At 40.4% G+C, this 18,859-nt stretch overlaps 1 protein-coding gene across 11 annotated transcripts in view; it reads left to right on the forward strand.

Moving 5' to 3' along the window:
* NCOA6 (nuclear receptor coactivator 6) overlaps positions 1-18,591 on the forward strand; it is a 96,740-nt gene extending 78,149 nt beyond the window's left edge. For 8 of the 11 annotated variants that reach the window (XM_081148904.1, XM_081148908.1, XM_081148901.1 and 5 more), the window contains 4 exons: positions 1,611-1,679; positions 4,351-4,387; positions 9,989-10,137; positions 18,032-18,591. In XM_081148904.1, the coding sequence (XP_081005030.1) occupies positions 1,611-1,679; positions 4,351-4,387; positions 9,989-10,137; positions 18,032-18,075 (299 nt within the window). In that variant the 3' untranslated portion in view covers positions 18,076-18,591. The remainder of the gene's footprint in view (positions 1-1,610; positions 1,680-4,350; positions 4,388-9,988; positions 10,138-18,031) is intronic. The other 3 variants (XM_081148905.1, XM_081148909.1, XM_081148910.1) reach the window with 3 other exon arrangements.
* The last annotated feature ends 268 nt before the right edge of the window (positions 18,592-18,859 follow it).

An 18,859-nucleotide genomic window follows, 5' to 3' on the forward strand; every position in this document is an offset into this window, starting at 1 on the left:
GATTCAGTGAGCCTAGCACAAAGGGGCCAGGACACTGCCTCATAGAGCTCTGGAAAGGTTAATTCCCCTTCTCCACCTTTTTATATCAGTGCTCAAGACAGAGGGAGGGATAAAGGCCGTTAAGGAGTTTGCTGCCCTTGCAGCGGATAGACTCACAGGGCTAGGTGCTATAGGGTTCTGGTTCTACTTCTGTTGAGGTAGGTGAGCTCTAAGAATTAAAAAGCAACCTAGTAAGACTTAAATATATTCTCTGCTGTTAAATGTTTCCATTCTACTTCCTTTCAGGGAACTTTTCCCTCTGGTACCAAGAGAATAATGATGAAGTGATTAGAAAGTATTTTTATCTGGATCATATATAACCCTAGGGAAACCTGTGAGCCTTGGGAAGATGAACCAGCAATTGGAAAAAGTTCATTTTAGTTAAAATTGTTTCCATTCTTTTTCAAAGGGCTGCTGTGCTCTTACCTTGAAAATGTGAGAAAGCAATATTGGAGTTAAAAGCAGAAGTTAAACAGTAGTTTTAAGCTTTATCAGATAAGCATACAAAAATTCTTTATACAAATACATTATTGACTTTTTACCAAGTAGCGAGAGAGATCTATAAAATTCATAATTTCCACAGGAGGGTAAAACTTGTTGCAGTTTATCTAGGATGTTAGACTGAAGTATCAGGATGGGAAGACATACCCTTGAGTGACTATGGCATATCTCTGCCCTTAATCTTTACTGTATGATCCAAGAAGTTTCCATTCTAGAGTATATTGTGTATTCTATTCCATTCCTCTTCAAGGGCCTAAGTTCTCTCTGTCCTTCAAAGCCTAATTCTTATGTTTCTCCCTTTAATGTACCCTTAGATTTCTCAGTCTAGAATTGATCTCCCATGCTTTGGACTCCTATAGCACTTTATATGAATCTCCTTCATATAACATCACAGTGCATTCCAGATATACCATATGTGTATATCTTTAATACTAGATTGAGTTCCCAGTGGGCAGAAAGGATGTAATTTGGTCTCTTAGGGTGCTTGGCACAGTACCATGCCCCTAGTACGTTCTTGGTACCTTCTAGATAAGTAAATGACATATCAAATTGATTTATTAAGTATGACTTGAATACCTGCTTTCTGCCCATCACTCTTGCCAGGTGCTGTAAAAAAGTACAAAATAAATCATATGGTTCATTTCAAGTCTCAAGTAGTAGAGAGATGAGACAGAATTTTTTAAGTGGTAAGGTGAATGGTGTAATTCATTGTTCCTCTGAAGGTGGTTTGGGTTGCCTACTAAGGTATGCTTTTGGGTTTTTTAGAGACTGGACAGATTTTGACCCCAAGAAGCAAAAATTGTGAGTGCTGTTGTCCTCAGAGCCACCTCCTTCCTTGGTCTTTGTACAACAAAAAGGAAAGACAAATATCCCTAGTATTAGTCTGTACTAGTGTTGTAGTAGTTAATTTTTGAAATACAAGTTTTGAAATATTTCAAAACCAACTTCAAGTACTGCTCTCTAAGAGTATGTGTATTTCAGCAGTTACTTAGCCTTTGATTCAGTCAATACTTTCTGTTTTGTTAAGAAAAGAAAATAAAAGGCCTATTTTTTTTTTTTTCTTGCCTTAGCCCCTTCACAGAGTTTAGTCCCAAAGGAAACTCCAGCCACAGCACTGCAGGGGTCTGTTGCCAGACCAGGTAAGGCACACTTTGGAAAAACTCTCCAAGTGGAATGGGTTACAAGTGAAGGAACTATTGCTGTCCTCAATGTGCCAGGAAGTGGCTGAAACTATCCTATCAGTTTGCTTCCGAGAAGGCTTTGGTTGACTGGCAGAGCTTGTGCAGTACTACTTGAAGTTATTTTCCCTCTGACCAGCTTACTCTCTTACACATTCCTGGTGTTAGCCAAGGAACTCAAGAAGAGCATCTCAAAGCCCATTGTCTGTCTCTGCTCCTGCCATGGGTGGTTCCCATTGCAGAGTTTGCCCTGTTCCATAATCCTGACACTCCTAGCTGGCTAGAATATGGTAACTTACTGGGGTGACAAGCGTTACTGCACTAAGGTAGTAATTGCATTATCATGAAAGGAGTGGAAGCTTGTTTTGAGAACCTCTGCTACAGTTAGGTAGCCATTCCTCCAGGGAGACACAGTCATTTCAGTCATCTCTGGAAGGCATTAAGTTTCTTTCCATGACCGAGATACTGTAAATAGCACTAAGGATGGTGTTTTTGGAAGGTGGAGTCCATGGTAATTGGACAAATAGTTGCTGTGGGACGCTGGGTCAGCTCTGAATGCATGAGGATCTTGATGGCAATAACAGCACTGCCTTCACAGATTAGACTGCCAAACAGATAAATATCATAGGTATGTTACAGTTTAGTCTTGTCTGAGTCATTGTCGCTGTAGGTTATTCAAGGAAAAAAAAAGACTTATGACTGCTTTCCACAAGGAGGTTAGAATCTCATTTACAGCACAGTTCATATACTTGACAACATTTGTAAGCAAAAAACAACCATGTTTAATTTTGTGAGTCTAATCCAGTAAAAGTGAGTTATAACTTGTGATTATGTTTTAAACCTGCTTCAGGGTGCTCTATCTCTGGTGGACAGGACTTTCTACTGCACACTTTTTGGGTAAAATCAGGCCTCTGAACAAATAAACGAGCAAAAACATTTCAACCACACAGACTCTTCCTTAGCTAGCAACTGGCCACATGATACCTGACATTGATGGAACAGAACAGATTATTCAGAGAAGGGGTTATGATGGTAAGCCTCATTTTTGGTGAGAAAAGGAGCAACTGAAAAGGGGAAGGGGAATTCTTCCCGTCCCAACATTTTATTCTAGAAAATGGGCTTTACCGTATCATGTGTCCTCACAATAACTGGCCCAAGAAAACCTGTTCCTTTTAAGAGTTTGACTTAGATGAATCTCCTTAAAATACCCCCAAATCTACTAATTGCCTTCACCAAACCCCTTTGATCCCATCTTACATGCATTAACTGTGATAGTGTTAAAAGACTCAGACGCATTGACTTTTGTTCCAAAAGAGCAAGCTAGTGATGTTTTTGTAATCAACCCTCATTCGACAAGCCATTTTCATTTTTGAGCACACACTACCTAAATTTCTTTGCTCCAGCAGAGCCAGCAAGGCAGCAGAGACTCAGTGAGTTGGCATCTGTTTCTTGGGGAGGGGTTTCCATGTTGTGTGTGTCAGATCAGGGAACTAAGTGGCAAATAAGAAGCAAGGATTCTCTTCTGCCAGCATCTTGCTTTAAAGACAGAGTAGTCCAGCCTTCTCACATGAAGGCTGCATGAACATGAGCACCATAGTGACAATAATAATAACTAATACTGAGCTATCACTAAGTTCAGGTGCTGTACTGAATTTTTTATAAGTGATATTTCATTTAATCTTTGAAGTGGGCAAAGTGGTTATCAGATAAGGCATTGAGCACAGAGAGGTCAAGTAATTTGTTCAAAGTCGCATGGCTAATAAGCATTGAGTTCAGGATTTTAACGTAGGCACTCTGGCTTCATTGTCTTCAAGGCGGTTACCATGTAATCAATAGGGTATGTTAAACATGTATACTGAGTCTGAGGTGCTATGTTCCCTAAAAGCAGGGATAGGGCTGTGGAAGACCAGAGTCAGGAGAGGTAACTGCTATCTGGTGCATCCAGAAAATCTTTTAGAAAAGATGAAACTACCTAAAGACATATAATGGAGGAAGAAGTTTTTCTGCTGGTGCTGAAAAAGAATTGCCTGGTAAACCCATAGGAGGCTTACTTGAACAAAACTCTGATAGACAAGTCACTGAGATTTTTCTTTCTTGGAGGGCATTGCTTGGAGGTTGAGAAACAAGAACATAATGGGGTCTGTAGGCAGAGCAGTCTGCCTTCTAAAATTCTATGAGGAAGTCCTTTGAAGGAGAATGCATTCTTAATAGATATTTAAGACCTATTGGAAGATTACTGTCTTTTTTTAAAAAAGTGTCAAAAGGATGGAAATATTTTAATAAAAACAATCTCTTCTACATGAGAGGAAGAGGCTTATTTTACTAACCTATTTATACTTGGGTGAAATGTGAACCAGGCAGTATGAATTTAGTTTTATTGATCCAAACAGGATTATTTCAGTGTGGATTAGAAATAAAAATAGACCAAGTAAGCATCTTATGCCCCAGATAAAACTGAGTTGTGTCTGTGCCAGCTCTGTCTTTGTACCACGTAGGGAGAGGATACTGCTGGGCACAGAGACATGTTAGCCTCCATAGGGCATTCAGAATATTGCAGACACCTAGCTTCTCCCTGTGGACATACACACTATACACTTTCACATCTCATTTCTGTCCTTTGTATTTTTTACAGATATCGAGGCAAATGCTTCCATAGTCTCTGGACAAAGGTAAGATGATCATTTCTGCAGACTTAGCATGAATATGGCATAAGCCTCTTTGAAGGATATCTGCTTTCTCAGCCTTGAAACCTCTTCTAAAGTAGGGAACTGTCATGAGTCCTAACCTTTCAGAGGTGACATTTTTTTAAATAAAACTTGGTGGCCAAATGTCTACCTTTCTTGATTGTTTTGAAAACTAAATGAGATAATATGTTCAGCACTCAGCATAGTGAGTAAATAGTAAATGTCTAGTATATAGGAGCTGTTGATATCACTGTCAATAATAGTCCTTGCAACACCTTCTGAAGTACAGTGGTACCTTGGTTTTTTAATGTAATCCATTCTGGAAGACTGAATTCTAAAACATTTGAAAACCAAAGGATCAACAGTCAACAGCTAGGCCTCAGGATCTTGCACTCAGCAGAAGCCATGTGGCATGTTCGACTTTAAGACGTGTTCAAAAACCGAAGCATTTCCTCCCGGTTTACGGCGTTCGTAAACCAAAATGTTCATCAACGGAGACATTCGAAAACTGAGGTACCACTGTATAGCTGTTTGATCCTCAAGGCGGAAGAGAGAAAAAGCCAGGCATGGTCTGACTCCAAAACCTACCTTTTTCTGTTGTTATTCTGTGCTGTCCCACATAACCTAACAAAATGAGATACAACTGTGGCTTCGACCTCATTACCCCCATAGAGAGGAGTATTATTGTTTTCCAAAAGCCATTCCTTTTCAGTGTAGTAATACACTAGATAGTATTTTAAACAATTTCTCATATTTATACACCAGCTTAGTTTGTAAAACACATTCACAATCATTCTCTCATTTAACCCTCAGATCTACCTTGTGAAGTGGTAATAATAGCCAGTGTTTTTTTCGATGCTATTCCATGCCAGGCACTGGGCTACAAGCTTCCTAGATGTGTTATCTTGATTAATTTTCACAGTATCTATTAGGAAAGTAAATTCTCTCTTACAGATAAGGAATGTACAGATCAGAGAGGTTAAGCTAAATTATCCAAGGTAACAGATTTAGTAAATGGTGAAGATGAGATTCAGACCCAGGCCTCCTGACTCCAGAGCCCTCACACTTCACTAATGTATTATAGCAGACAAGATGGAGATTTATAGACCAAAAATCTGAAGCTTAAGAGAGAATTACATCTCATGGCCAGTAAATGCATAGTAAGACTTGACCCCTGTTATTCTGGCTCTAAAATTACTGCTATTTCTACTAACTACTGGGCCTGTCTAGGTTTTTTCGTTTTGTATTGGGCTAATAATTGAATTCATTTACATTTCCCAAGCATACACCAACTGTGTGGCTAGAGAAAGAAGATAATCTGACCAAAAATGCCCTTTAGGTATTTGTTTCTAGAGCTACCTGAACATTGACCATATAAACACCAGGACAGTATTGCTGTGGCTTTTGTTTCACCAGGAGAAAGAAGCACTCCATTAGGAATCTCTCTTCCTCAGAGGCTGACCATTTTCTGGGCTCCCAGCCAGAAAGCCATCCTCACTGCTTCTAAAAGGATGTGTAAATCTCTCTGAGTTGTAATTCCACCCCAGCTTCAGCCTCACCTCTCCTTGACTTACCTTGGCTTCTGGGGCAGTCATTACATATAAAACTAAAGTAGTAAACAATGTGGCTAAATTCCCAGTCATAGTACCACTAGTGAAGGGTCCTCTGGCAGGAGTGAACAGATCGGAGAATTACAAAGAAGAATATTACTCACCAGTAAACCAGCATTCCTGTGATTCAACAATATTTACTATGTATATTTTAGTTCATCTTCTAGTTCTCTTTACAGAGTATATGTACAGATAGAGACAGAGTGTTTTATATATAAACACTGTACCTAGTGTTTATATACACCTAATATGTTGTGTTATATTTAAATATGTAGTGTTTACATACAGGTGTCCCAAAAATATATATACACACTTTAACAGCTGATAGCTCAATTTTGAAAATGAAATGTATTTTAATAAACACTGCCTTTATAGTTATTCAAAGTGTGTGTATACATTTTTTGGGACACCCTATATAAATGCTATACATTGTACACACACACACATTGTATCTCACACCCATCCATTCATATGTGTTATTGTTGACACTATTACAGATGTCCCCCATTTTCCCTCACTCTTCCCCTTCCACCTATCCCCTGCCTCTCCTGCTCAGCCTTCACCACATTGTTGTCTGTGTCCACGGGCTATGCATATATGTTCTTTGGCTAATCTCTTCCATACTTTACATCCCCATGACTATTCTGTAACTACCAATTTGTATTCTAAATCCCTTCAACTTTTTCACCCATTCCTCCAACTCCCTTCCCATCTTATTTATTGCCATTTTATTCATATTTTTTATCCTTTTTTCTTCTTTTTAAAGAAGACCCTTTAACATTTCATGTAATAATGATTTGGTAGTAATAAACTCCTTCAGCTTTTTCTTGTCTGGGAAGCTCTTTAGCTGTCCTTTGACTCTAAATAGTAGCTTTGCTGGGTAGAGTAATCTTGGTTGCAGGTCCTTGCTTTACATCACTTTGACTATTTATTGCGAGTCCCTTCTGACCTGCAAAGTTCCTGTTGAGAAATCAGCTAACAGTCTTATGGGAGCCCCCTTGTAGGTAACTAACTGCTTTTCTCTTGCTGCTTTTAAGATTCTCTCTTTGTCTTTAACTTTTGGCACTTTAATTATGATGTGTCTTGATATCGGTTTCTTTGGGTTCATCTTATTTGGGACTCTGTGCTTCCTGAACTTGTAAGTCTGTTTCCTTCACCAAGTTAGGGAAGTGTTTTGTCATTATTTTTTCAAATAGGTTTTCAATTTCTTGTTCTCTCTCTTCTCCTTTCAGCATGCCCATGATGTGAATGTTGGTACACTTGAAGTTGTCCCAGAGGCACCTTACACTATGTTCATATTTTTGAATTCTTTTTGCTGTTCTGATTAGGTGTTTTGTTTTGTTTTGTTTTGTTTTGTTTTGTTTTATTAATCCTCACCAGAGGATATTTTTTCCATTGCTTTTCAGAGAGAGTGGAAGAGAGAGATGGAGAGAGAGAGAGAGAGAGACATCGATGTGAGAGAGACACATCAACTGGTTGCCTCCTGCATGCACCCCAACCAGGGGCAAGGAGCGAACTCGCAACCCAGGTACATGCCCTTTCCCGGGAATCAAAGCTGCGACCCTTTGGTGCACAGGTCAATGCTCTAACCACTGAACAACACTGGCCAGGGCCTGACTGGGTGTTTTTTACTTCCTTATGTTCCAAACCGCTGATTTGATCTCGGTTTCATCTATTCTACTGTTGATTCCCTGTAAATTATTCTTCATTTTAGTTAGTGTATCATTCATTTCTGACTGGATCTTTTTTATGATTTCTATGTTCTTTTTCATGCTGTTGAAGTCTCACTAAGTTCCTTGAAGTTTTAAGTTACTTGGGCATCCTTATAACCATTGGTTTTGAACTCTGTAGCTGGTAGTTTGCTTTCCTCCAATTCATTTAGTTCTTTTTCTGGAGATTTCTCTTGTTCTTTTATTTGGGACCTGTCTCCACATTTTGACTGCTTTCTTATGTTTGTTTCTATGTATTAGTTAGAGCTGCTATGTCTCTCGGACTTGATAGAGGCTCCTTGTGTAATAGGTGTCCTGTAGGGCCAAGTGGCATGGCCTCTCCAGTCACCCAAGCTGGGCGCTCCAGGTGTGTCCTGTGTGGGCTGTGTACACTGTCCTGTTGAAATTGAGCCTTGATTGCTGTTGGTGTCATGGGGAAGGAATGACCCCAAGGCCAACTGGCTGCTGTGCAGGAGTTGACACCGTGGAGCAGGACTTACTTCAGTGGGGCTTTGGTGTCCCTTGAGTGTGTCGCTCGTGGAGGTGATGGGATTGTAATTAGGGGTAGTCTGAAGCTGTCCACTGGGTGCACTGCTTCTGGGGCCTCCCAGGAGGTGCAAATTCAGCCACTGCCTGTGCCCTGCCTTGGGCCACCTGGCACAAGCTACAGAGCGATCTGCAGATGGCTGCTATTTGTGTCAGGCTTGGAGATGCCCACGGAGACCAAGCTGTGTACCAAGACGGGCTGCTGCTAGTGCCTGGCCTGTGGCCACTTAGCAAGAGGTACAAGGTATGCCGAAGCCAGATACTGCTTGTTTGAGAGATTTTAGGAAAGTCTGAAACATGAGGCAAGAGAGGCCAGTTGTATAGAAAAGCCACTGAAAACTGTTTGGGTCGGCCCTCAGGTTGGGTGGGGCAGGCCCTCAGAGAATCATCATCAGGGACAGATGAACAGTGTGAGCCAGGTTGATGGAGTCTTAGATATGGTGCCCATCTGTCAGCTCAGTCTTGAAGTAGCTTCTTTAAATCCTTAGTTGTAGGACTTCCATTCAGCTAGATTTAAAGTGGTTCTGAATGATGGTTGTTTTATAGTTTAGTTGTATTTTTGATGTGGTTGTGGGAAGATTCCAGTTCCACCTTTACCTATGCTGTCATCTTGACTGGAAGTCTCATGAACAGTTTTTATCATTAACCTTTACAACTTGATTTTTTATGTTTGCATATAATGTACCATGATTTAATTTACTAATCTATTGTTAAGCAGTTATGTCTTCTGTTTTCATTAATATGAATAAAATGCTTTGACAACCTGGTATGTAATTAGAGCTCTGTAAAAAGATTTGTTTCCTTAGGCATCTAGAAATGGAATTGCTGATCCAGAGGATTACACTAGGGGTTTTCAGCCTCAGAATTATTGACAGTTTAGATCAAATAATTCTTGGGGCACAGTTTACACTTCATCAGGACTTTTTGTCCCTATATCCTCAGTAATACTGGATATTACCAATTTTAAATCTTTACATACTGAAAAAGGATTGAAGTAGGGACAATCAATATACCCATCAGTGTGTTGTGAATATATTCCCATGTGTATTTTTCTACAATATGATTTGTAATAAGCCATTATCTGACTATACCAGATTTCATAGTAAATGCCAGTATATGTTAGTAATTTCTAGATTTTAGGTACTCTTAACTTTTTTTTTTTTTATCCTCACCCGAGGATATTTTTTCCATTGCTTTTCAGTGAGTGGAAGTGGGGGGGGAGAGAGATCGATGTGAGAGAGACACATCAATTGGTTGCCTTCCACAAGGTCCCCCGCTGGGCCAAAGATCAAGCCTGCAACTGAGGTACATGCCCTTGGCTGGAATCAAACCCAGGACCCTTCAGTCCACAGGCCAATGCTCTAACCACTGAGCCAAACTGGCTAGGGCAGTACTATTAACTTTTGAGGGGGAATAGTATCTTAGGAAAATGGGTGAGGAAGTTGGGGGATTTTTGTGTGAAGTTCTAATGTCTTTTACCTGTTTTCCACAATTTCACCAGCATTATGCTTTAATCCTCTTATTTTTACTAATGTAACAAGCTAGACTCACTTTTAAATTGTCAGTAATATAGAAGGTAATTGTGCTCATTGTCCCAGGGTTCTCTCCAGAATGACTATATTGTTCTCCAGCCTTATGAATGAAAGTCTTATCTGAAGAGCCTGTTTTTGTGTGACTTGATTCCCTCACCTCCTTGGAAACTTTGTGCTTCAATCTGTCAGCAGTGATCCCAAAGAGATAATTGAAAAGTCCAAAACCCCAAGCCGGAGAAATTCCAGAACTGAAGAACCAACTGTGGCTTCTGAAAGCATGGAAAACGGACATCGGAAGCGATCCTCTCGGCCTGCTTCAGCCTCCAGCTCTACTAAAGGTCAGCAGTGGGATGTGGGTGCTATTATAGGTCAAATAGAAGAATGGGATCTTCATCACAGCAGCAGAGGACTTGGTCCTTCATCTTTGCATCTATTCCTTAAATTTGTCAAGTTACTTTGACTTCTGTTCAGTCCTTCTTTTATTTGTTGGTTCATTTAAGTATGTTTTTTTGTGTGTGTGCACAAGAACAGCAAGCATTGTTGGAAAAAAGAACATAACAGGCAGATTGATTCATTATCACTATTTCAGTTATGTCCTCAATACTATGGCCCAGCCATCTCTCTCTGTTTCTGTAGTCAACTCTCTTTTCCAACTCTACTGTTTTTAGACCTACAACCACTACTTTCTCCTCACTCTCAGTAGAGACTCTCACCTCTTCACAGAGAAAATAGAATTCCTTCAACTCTCACTACCAAGACATAAATCTAGCAATGTCCTCCTTTGCTCCTACTATATATAATAGAGCAGGTGTCCCTCTTCAAGTCAAAGGCCAATTCCTCCACTTGCGCTTTGATCCCACCTTCTCTGACCTTCTGAAGACCATTACACTACCAGTTTTCTCTTCTCTGTTAACTGCTATCTCCTTTTCAAATTAATTCTGCCCTTAGTGTCTGTGACCCAGAACTCTCAATAGTTTTCTGACTACTCTGACTGCTTCTTCTCAATCTCTGTACCAAGACATTAGATGTTGGCCTTCAGACTTCAATCCTGAGTTGTCTTTTTTCTTCAACTTATATTTTCTCACTAACTTTTCTCATTCAGGCCCCTTCTTCAGTTACAACCTTTCACGTACCACTCAGGAATTTCTAGTACAGACCCCCTAGAGATTTTAGACAGCTGCATGTATATCCTTAACAGGACCTCAAAATAAGCATGTTTGAAACCAAACTTTTGATTTTCACCCCCAATGTCAGGTGCTCTGCCATTGTTCCCCATCTCAGTGAATGGCACCACCATCTATTAGGCAAGTCCTCCTTAGCACCCCTCACCCTCACATCTATCACCAAAAGCTGCTGATTTTATCTTAGGTGGCCCAAATTCATCCACTTTTCCCATCTTTACTGCTATCCTAGCTTAAACCTCTTCAATGATTTACCATTACCATTAGGACTTAAGTCTCTCAAAGTGTCAACATGGCCCTGGCTGGTGTGGCTCAGTTGGTTGAGCATCATCTCATGCACTGAAGGGTCTTGGGTTTGATTCCTGGTCAGGGCACATACCCAGGTTGCGGGTTCAGTCCCCGATTGGGGCACATATGGAAAGCAACTGATCGATGTTTCTCTCTCACATTGATGTTTCTCTCTCCCCTGCCTCTCCCTTCTTTTCTCTCTAAAATCAATTTTTAAAAAAATATATATGTATATGTGTGTGTGTGTGTGTGTGTGTGTGTCCATATCCTCAGGTGAGGATTTAAATGAATGAATGAACGAACAAACGATCGAATGAATGAATTGGGAGGGAGGGAGGGAGGGAGGGAGGGAGGGAGGGAGGGAGGGAGGGAGGGAGGGAGGGAGGGAGGGAGGGAGGGAGGGAGGGAGGAAAAAAGAAAGATAGAAGTGTCAGCATGGACCACAAGTTCCAGTGTGGCCTGGCCCGTCAGCTTCTCTCAGCCTCATCTGACTTCCCTCAGCAACTCAGACATGCCACCCTCATCCCGCTCGTCACAAACCTGTGTATATGTTACACCTATGGCAGGAGAGTTCTTCCTTTCTTTCTCCTCATTAGTATCCTACTTTTCCTACTTAGCTCAGTTGTCACTGCTATAAGGAATCATAGCACCATGTTCTTCTCCTTCATAACCCCGCAGTTGTAACTTATGTCTATTTTTGTGATAATTAATATATATACTTTCTTAGGGTAGAAGAGGTCTGGTTTTGCTCATCACTGTATCTGTGATGTCTAGTATGGTGCCTCATACAAAGAGGTATACAATCAGTAATTCATTACATTAATAACCATCTATCAAATATAAATTAGTACATACTACATCCCAGGCTCTGGGGATATAATAGTGAAAAGACAGAGTATCTAGCTTCATCATATTAATTACATTTGGCCCTTGAGCAACATAGGTTTGATTTGTGTGGGTCCACTGTAAAGTTGGCACTCTGTATTCCCCAGGTTTCGCATCTGCGAATTCAACCAGCTGCAAATTGAAAACAATATTTTTGATCTGCAGTAGAGAATTCACGGATGCAGAGGGCCAACTTTAGTTATACAATTTTCAACGGCATGGGAGTTGGTGCCTCTAACCCCAACATTGTTCAAGGGTTAACTATATATGCTAGCCAGAAAGACTCTAATACAGTATGTCAAATGTTCAATGCTGCAATAGCAAAATTACATGATACTGTAGAAGCACACAGCTGGAGTGCTTTGCTCCTGTGCCAAATTAAAGGTTTTCTGGAGAAATGATTTTTAAGCTGAGGCCTGAAGGATGAGGAGACATTATCCAGGCTATGGGGTTGAATGGAGAATCCTAGGCAAAAGGTATGGCATGTGCAAAGGCCCAGCTCTGAGGGAGGCCTCGATACTTCATCGCCTCAGGAAAAGCACTGGGCTTGAGTAGCTCAGGTTGGGCAAGAGCTGGGATCCCGGCCAATGCCTGATATCAGCAGAGCTGCTGAAAAACAGTCAAGTACCTTTGTGATGCCAGCCTGAAAACCAGGGCAGGTTGTGGTGCACCAACACCAGACACTGACTTGAAAACTCAGCTGTTGTTAGCAGGTCATGTTTCTGGGCAGGAATTTCATGATGCCTCACAAGAGCCCCCTGGAATAGGCTACAGGTCCACGGGTCATATGCACATAAAGCAGAGGTGTAGAAGTCACCTTACCTCAGCCCGTCACAGGCAGAGTCCTCTTAGGTATCCCCTCTTTGGATACAAATATGGAACCAACAACTTTCTTCCTCCTTCCTGGGAATCATCTCCTTGGCAGAAACTCATTTGGAAGGAAGAACATCTTTCAGTATATGGATACTAGACTTAGAGCACTAAAGGGAAGCCTGGATTTCTGTGGGAAAATATGCTTCTCAGTTCTGTGTATTCTTTTAATCCCTCATTTTTCCAAAGGATCAAGGTTTTGCTCACCACTGTATTTGTAGAATATGGTGTATAATTACCTTTAAAGGAGGAAAAAGTGTTGGCCTTTAAAGATGTCACACACCAGAGTTTTGGAAATTTGACCTGAGCCCAGAGCCTCAGTGTACTAAAGGTGTCATTTACAGTGCACCAGAAACAATTAATCTAAGGAGCATCTGGGACAGTTAAGAAGAGATGCTCAAATTAAACTCACTCTGTAGAGAACTGTCAGTCAAGAAGAGATGGAAAGCTGGAACCTATTTTAGAAAACGGGTAGGGAATAGGCCTGTACACTAAAATTGGACATGATTCCAAGGCAGTGGTAGTCATGTTGGAATACCTGCCCTATACATGCTTTGAGGTTTAGCAACTGGCTTAGGAGAGGCCATAATGACTTACAGGCTTTGTGATCTTCACAGGGGTGCTGAGTAAGTGCCTCCCTAGACTAGAGGATGGCAGAGCTCTGGCCAGATCCCAGGAATCAGTTTGTATAGATCTCCGCCTCAGCCCTCAGGTTATCAATCCTTAACTGTGCTAGCGTTAAGTTACCTTTTAAATAAAAAATGAATGCTGCAGCTCTTTTGGTTTTTAAGTGTTAGACCTCTTGGATCCAAATTCAAGAATAAATATATGTATTATTTGGCCTGCTATGTTGTATCCAAATGTGAACCAAAGCCATAAAATAACTTTCTGATGTTGTATCCAAATGTGAACCAAAGCCATAAAATAACTTTCTGTGATTGTATTTGAACGCATACCCATGGAGTGATGATAAAATATCAAGCCGGTTTCTAAAATTTATGGGTCTCAAATTTGGAGACATGCGCAATCTAGGGACCTGGAACATCTGCCTGCAGCATCAGTACTTCTTAAAGTTTTGAAGAGAAAAAGCATTTTATCTTTTTGTACACATAAGATTTTGGTCATATATGTACAAACAAAATCAGAAATAGTGGTTTTTTTTTTCACAAGAATCTTGAAAGCTAAGAAATATTATGAGCAGTTTATAATGGGAAGTATTGGTACTTTTGAATTGTTGGGGAAATGGTAACATTAATCATGTTCCTGCTGTGAGAACAGAATTTGCTTATGTCATGCTGGCTGAGGCCTGCTAGACTGCCAGCTTGGAGCAGGTGGGATGGATGATTTCTGGGCAAGTCCAGGGAGGCCCACATGGTTGGTAGGTCACACTCTAATCTGTTGTTTTGCTTTTGGTTGGTTAGATTTCCCATACACACACACTTAATTACAAACACAAAAATTGGCTCACACAAATCAGTGAACTTCTTTTTAAAATTGTACTTGATCAGAAGTGTTGTTTACAAATATGCAAATAGTAGTTCCACTCCTGGCATGATGAATTCCCCATTAACACAGAAATGATTTTTTTTTCATTTCCCTTATTCTTTATTTACTCCTCTGTGTATAATTTTGTGTTTTATTTTCAACCAGGGAAAAGGATCAGTAGTTAAAAACATGAATTTCAATGCGTAAGTTAGAAACCAGGAAAAATAGGCTAATATGAAGGAAGTTTATAGCAACCTGTAATCAGCAGCAGCTGTGGGTGTCCCTGGGGGACCCTAAGGTGCCTCTGACAGTAAAGTGGGGTGAAAGCCCTACCCTATCACGGCCAGTGACTTGAGAAGCAACGATCTAACATATGTGTACAGATATTCTTAAAACAGAAATGTTATTGTGGAAATGCAAATAAGCAGACATAATTAGAGACATCTTATGGGGAAAACCCCTGAACAATAACTGCCTGAAACTGCACTCTTGTAGCATCATTTAGAAACCAGCCATGCAAATTTTGAAAGGAAATTTTCAGAATTTTTTTACAATTAAATAGAAATCTTGGCTAGAATTAGTACAGTAAAAAGCACAATGAAGTGAGCAAAGTCAAGGTCAATCTCTAAAATTCCTCGAACGTAAAGCCCACCTACTAGGTTTAATAGAGCCTTGTACTGTTGATTTGGCCAAATTTGCTTAATGGCAAAATGAAGGAACTGGGCTGAAGAAATGCCTGGTCATCTCACGTTCTCAGCTTAAGTGGACAGCCACCTGAGGGACTGCTGTTGTCCCAGTTCACCACGTAGTAGGTTCTAAGATGTGAACCTATGAATGATGGAACTCCACTACTAGTTTTTGAACTATTTGTGTATCTATCTTTACATTAATTTGTAAAATCCTTGGTAGCATAAAAGACAGAATTTTTCAACAATATATGTGATGGATTTTTTGCCAGTATGGTATTGATCGTGGGGGCCTAGGACTGGGATTATGCTCAGTCGGATAAACTAGGCAGCCTTTAGAAACAGGCCTGATGCACACCCTGTAGGTACCATCAGTCAGGTACCTGGACTTCCTTACCTTAAAGAGTTTGCCTCCAGATTCTCTTACTGTGTTCAATGGAGTAGTAAAAGTGGTAACATTTTGTTGGGAGTATAAAATTGAATCATAAAACAAAAAAACGCATCTTTTTAGATAGATTTATAAAGACATTAAAAGTGAGTTTGTTCTATGACCCAGATTGGCTAGATTTATCCAGGGACGGTGATCAGAGACTTCAGAATCAGGTTGATACGGTTTTTCCCTCATGGAAATATGAAAGTACACCTTACACCACCACTCCCAACCTCCACTCTGGTATCTAAAAGATTATTTTTCTGTAGTTTCTAGCACAGATCACTTGTTTACTCACCTCCCCCCCCCCCAATTGATTCACCCTCAGAGGCAGAGGCAGCCTGCCAGATCTTTGGGTGCTTTGGAGCAGTAGCAGATGGAAGGAAGCAGTAGGGAAAACCTGAGGTTGCTTATCCACGCCCCGCCCACACACACACACACTCTTCACCTCTTTTCCCAGCCACGTATGTGTTTTTCAGACACACCACTTGATCCTTCATATCACAACAAAGGAGAAGCTTCCAAGATGGCCAAATTAATAGATATTTTTCTAAGGAACATTCAGTCAAGACAAAACTTTGTATTTTTACTGCAAATGACGAATTTGCTATAGTGGCAATGAAGCTTGAATGTTGAGTGTAAAAGAATTGATTATGGGGAATTTTGGTTGTGTGAGACTCTTAATTTACATGCAATTAAAATGAACACCATTATCAGCATCCTGTCAGATTATCTGTCCTCTGATTAGCAAAAGACATGAGAAATCAGAGACTGATTCTGCTCCATGGCACAAGCAACATGATCTCCCAGCAAAAAAATAGTCAATTTCAATATGCGACATATTGAAATTCCCAACAAAAGAGGCGCAAAAACATTGCACAGATCACCTCTTGGAAAGTCACTGAAGCTTCACTTCTTAGCAATTACTGTAGCTAACAACAGAATAGTAAAATTTTTTATTTTTGCACCTACCTTTCGAGTCTGGGTTCTCAAAATATTATGATACAAAAGAGAGAAGAAAAATTGCTTAGAACACTGAACCTAACATGCAGCATTAGAAAATTCAGCCTAGTTCTCAGAAATGGATAAATCTGATTCATTTTATACATTCATGTGTTAGGAAATTTTTTTTTCTCCTTGATAGGAAGTAATTTTTAAATACTGTTTTCATATTAAAACCAAAATATCTACTATTGAGCAGCATGAAGAATGAGGGTGAATTTTTAAGATCAATGTGAGATTTTAAATGTTTACATTTGGAGAGCTTCAAACTGTTCATTGTACTCTGCTGTAAGAAATTTGTGTGGAAAAGCTTTTTAGAAACATAGTTTAAATATGAGATGATTGGATTGATTTAAGACAGTATGATAATACAAAAGGAATGAAAGAAATTAAAACACTCATTCCCACCCTTGCCAGTCTTGCCCAGTGGTTAGAGTGTTGACCCTGAAGACTGAAGGGTCCCGGGTTTGTTTCCTTGATTCCAGCCAAGGGCACGTACCTCGGTTGCAGGCTCCATCCCAAGCCCCAGCCCAAGTTGGGCAAGCGCGGGAGGCAACCAATCTATGTGTCTCTCTCACATTGATGTGTGTGTCTGTATGTCTCTCCCCCCACCCTCACCCCTTTCCACTCTCTTTGAAAAGCAATGGAAAAACTATCCTCCGGTGAAGATTAAAACATAAATAAAACACACTCATCCCCCTTTATGTCACTGTTACCCTATGTGTAAACCACTCAGCTTGTGCACCTCTTCCTTGAAGTCCTCAGGCTCACCTGGGCTCACAGAGCAGGCTGTGGCTTGCTCTGAATTGCTTACATGCCTGTATGTATCCACAGTCATGATATTCCTGGCTAGAGCACAGTAGACACTTGTTGACCAACGATCATGGTAATGTTATTTAGAAACTTTGACTATAGCATGGCAAAATGAGTTCCTTCCTGCAAAACAATGGCTTGGCTACAAAAGGGATCCAGAGGCTGGTATTTGCATTCTGGCACAATTTACTCACTTGCTTGTAGCATCATTCATTGATTTCTCATCAAAAGCACTGTCAGTCTGTCCATCATTTCTTTGGGTGATGGGAACTGGTGATGGAGATTGTGGGGTTAATTGCCTAGTTAAAGCAGCTCTCCCCATCCTGCCACTTTTTCCAACGAGGTACGTGTGCTTCACCTCCTGCCACCTGTATCACATTTCCCCAATTGCCAGGCCCTAGTACCCAGGGTGTTCCCTCCCCCCACAGAAGTCTGAGACCCTCTTCACACTGAATGCCCCTTCTGAGGCCCTTAGACTGATACAGAGCCAATAGGGCTCCACTCAGGTCAGCCTGCATTCTTGTGGACTGCCTAAAAGGCACTGCTATAAGGAGTTGCCTCAGCTGAACATGTCCTTCCTTTCCCCCCACAGATATAACCAGTGCGGTGCAATCCAAGCGAAGAAAATCCAAGTAAACAAGCTGGACAGCGACTTGATACTTGTAAATGTGTGTGAATTTTACAAAAAGCAATTTTGAGCTGTGACTTTTTAAAATCCATTTCTGTACAGCTAGTAATTTTAATAATGTGGCCCTTTTCCTAGTCCCTGCAACCTGTTTCTTAAAGTGCAATGAGGAAAGCAGAGTTGTTGAACCCTTTTGGTGTTGATGAAGTTTAAGGTTTCTAAAATGTTGCCATGTATTGAGAGGAGCTAATGTGATTATGTTATTAGTTTTCACATTTCCTAAGCAGCCTAGAGTACAGGGTGAGCATTTTTAGATCTAATGATGTATTGTGCTGTGGAAGTACTGTGTGAGTAGCAGTAGTGGGGGCAAAAGGAATCTTCTCATTTGGATATGTTGTAAATAATTTTATTACATAGTGTTTTGGATGTATTTGTTGTAGAAATGGACCAGTGAATAAAAAGAATCTAAGGATTTGTACAATGTGAAATACTGAATGTGTTAAATAAATGTCATTGTCCTAGAACATAAGCGTATGTTATTGATAGGGGATTATTGCATGAGCAAGCTCTTTTCTCTGAATCATAAATGAATAGGAACAGCCTTTGTGAATTAGAATCCCATCTTGTCCTGACTGCACCTGAGTGCACCTGGCAAGTTGAGGAACATGCACATTCTTGCTCACCAACTCATTCTTGGCTTTGAAGAAACTAGCCCTTTGCAGCACTGTACAGGACACTTTATATGTTAGTCAAATTTCTTTTGATTGCAAATAATCGATTTAGAGAGGTTCAAAG

The sequence above is a fragment of the Miniopterus schreibersii genome (genome assembly GCF_964146895.1).
Source record: "Miniopterus schreibersii genome assembly, chromosome: 10".
Classification (NCBI taxonomy): domain Eukaryota; kingdom Metazoa; phylum Chordata; class Mammalia; order Chiroptera; family Miniopteridae; genus Miniopterus; species Miniopterus schreibersii.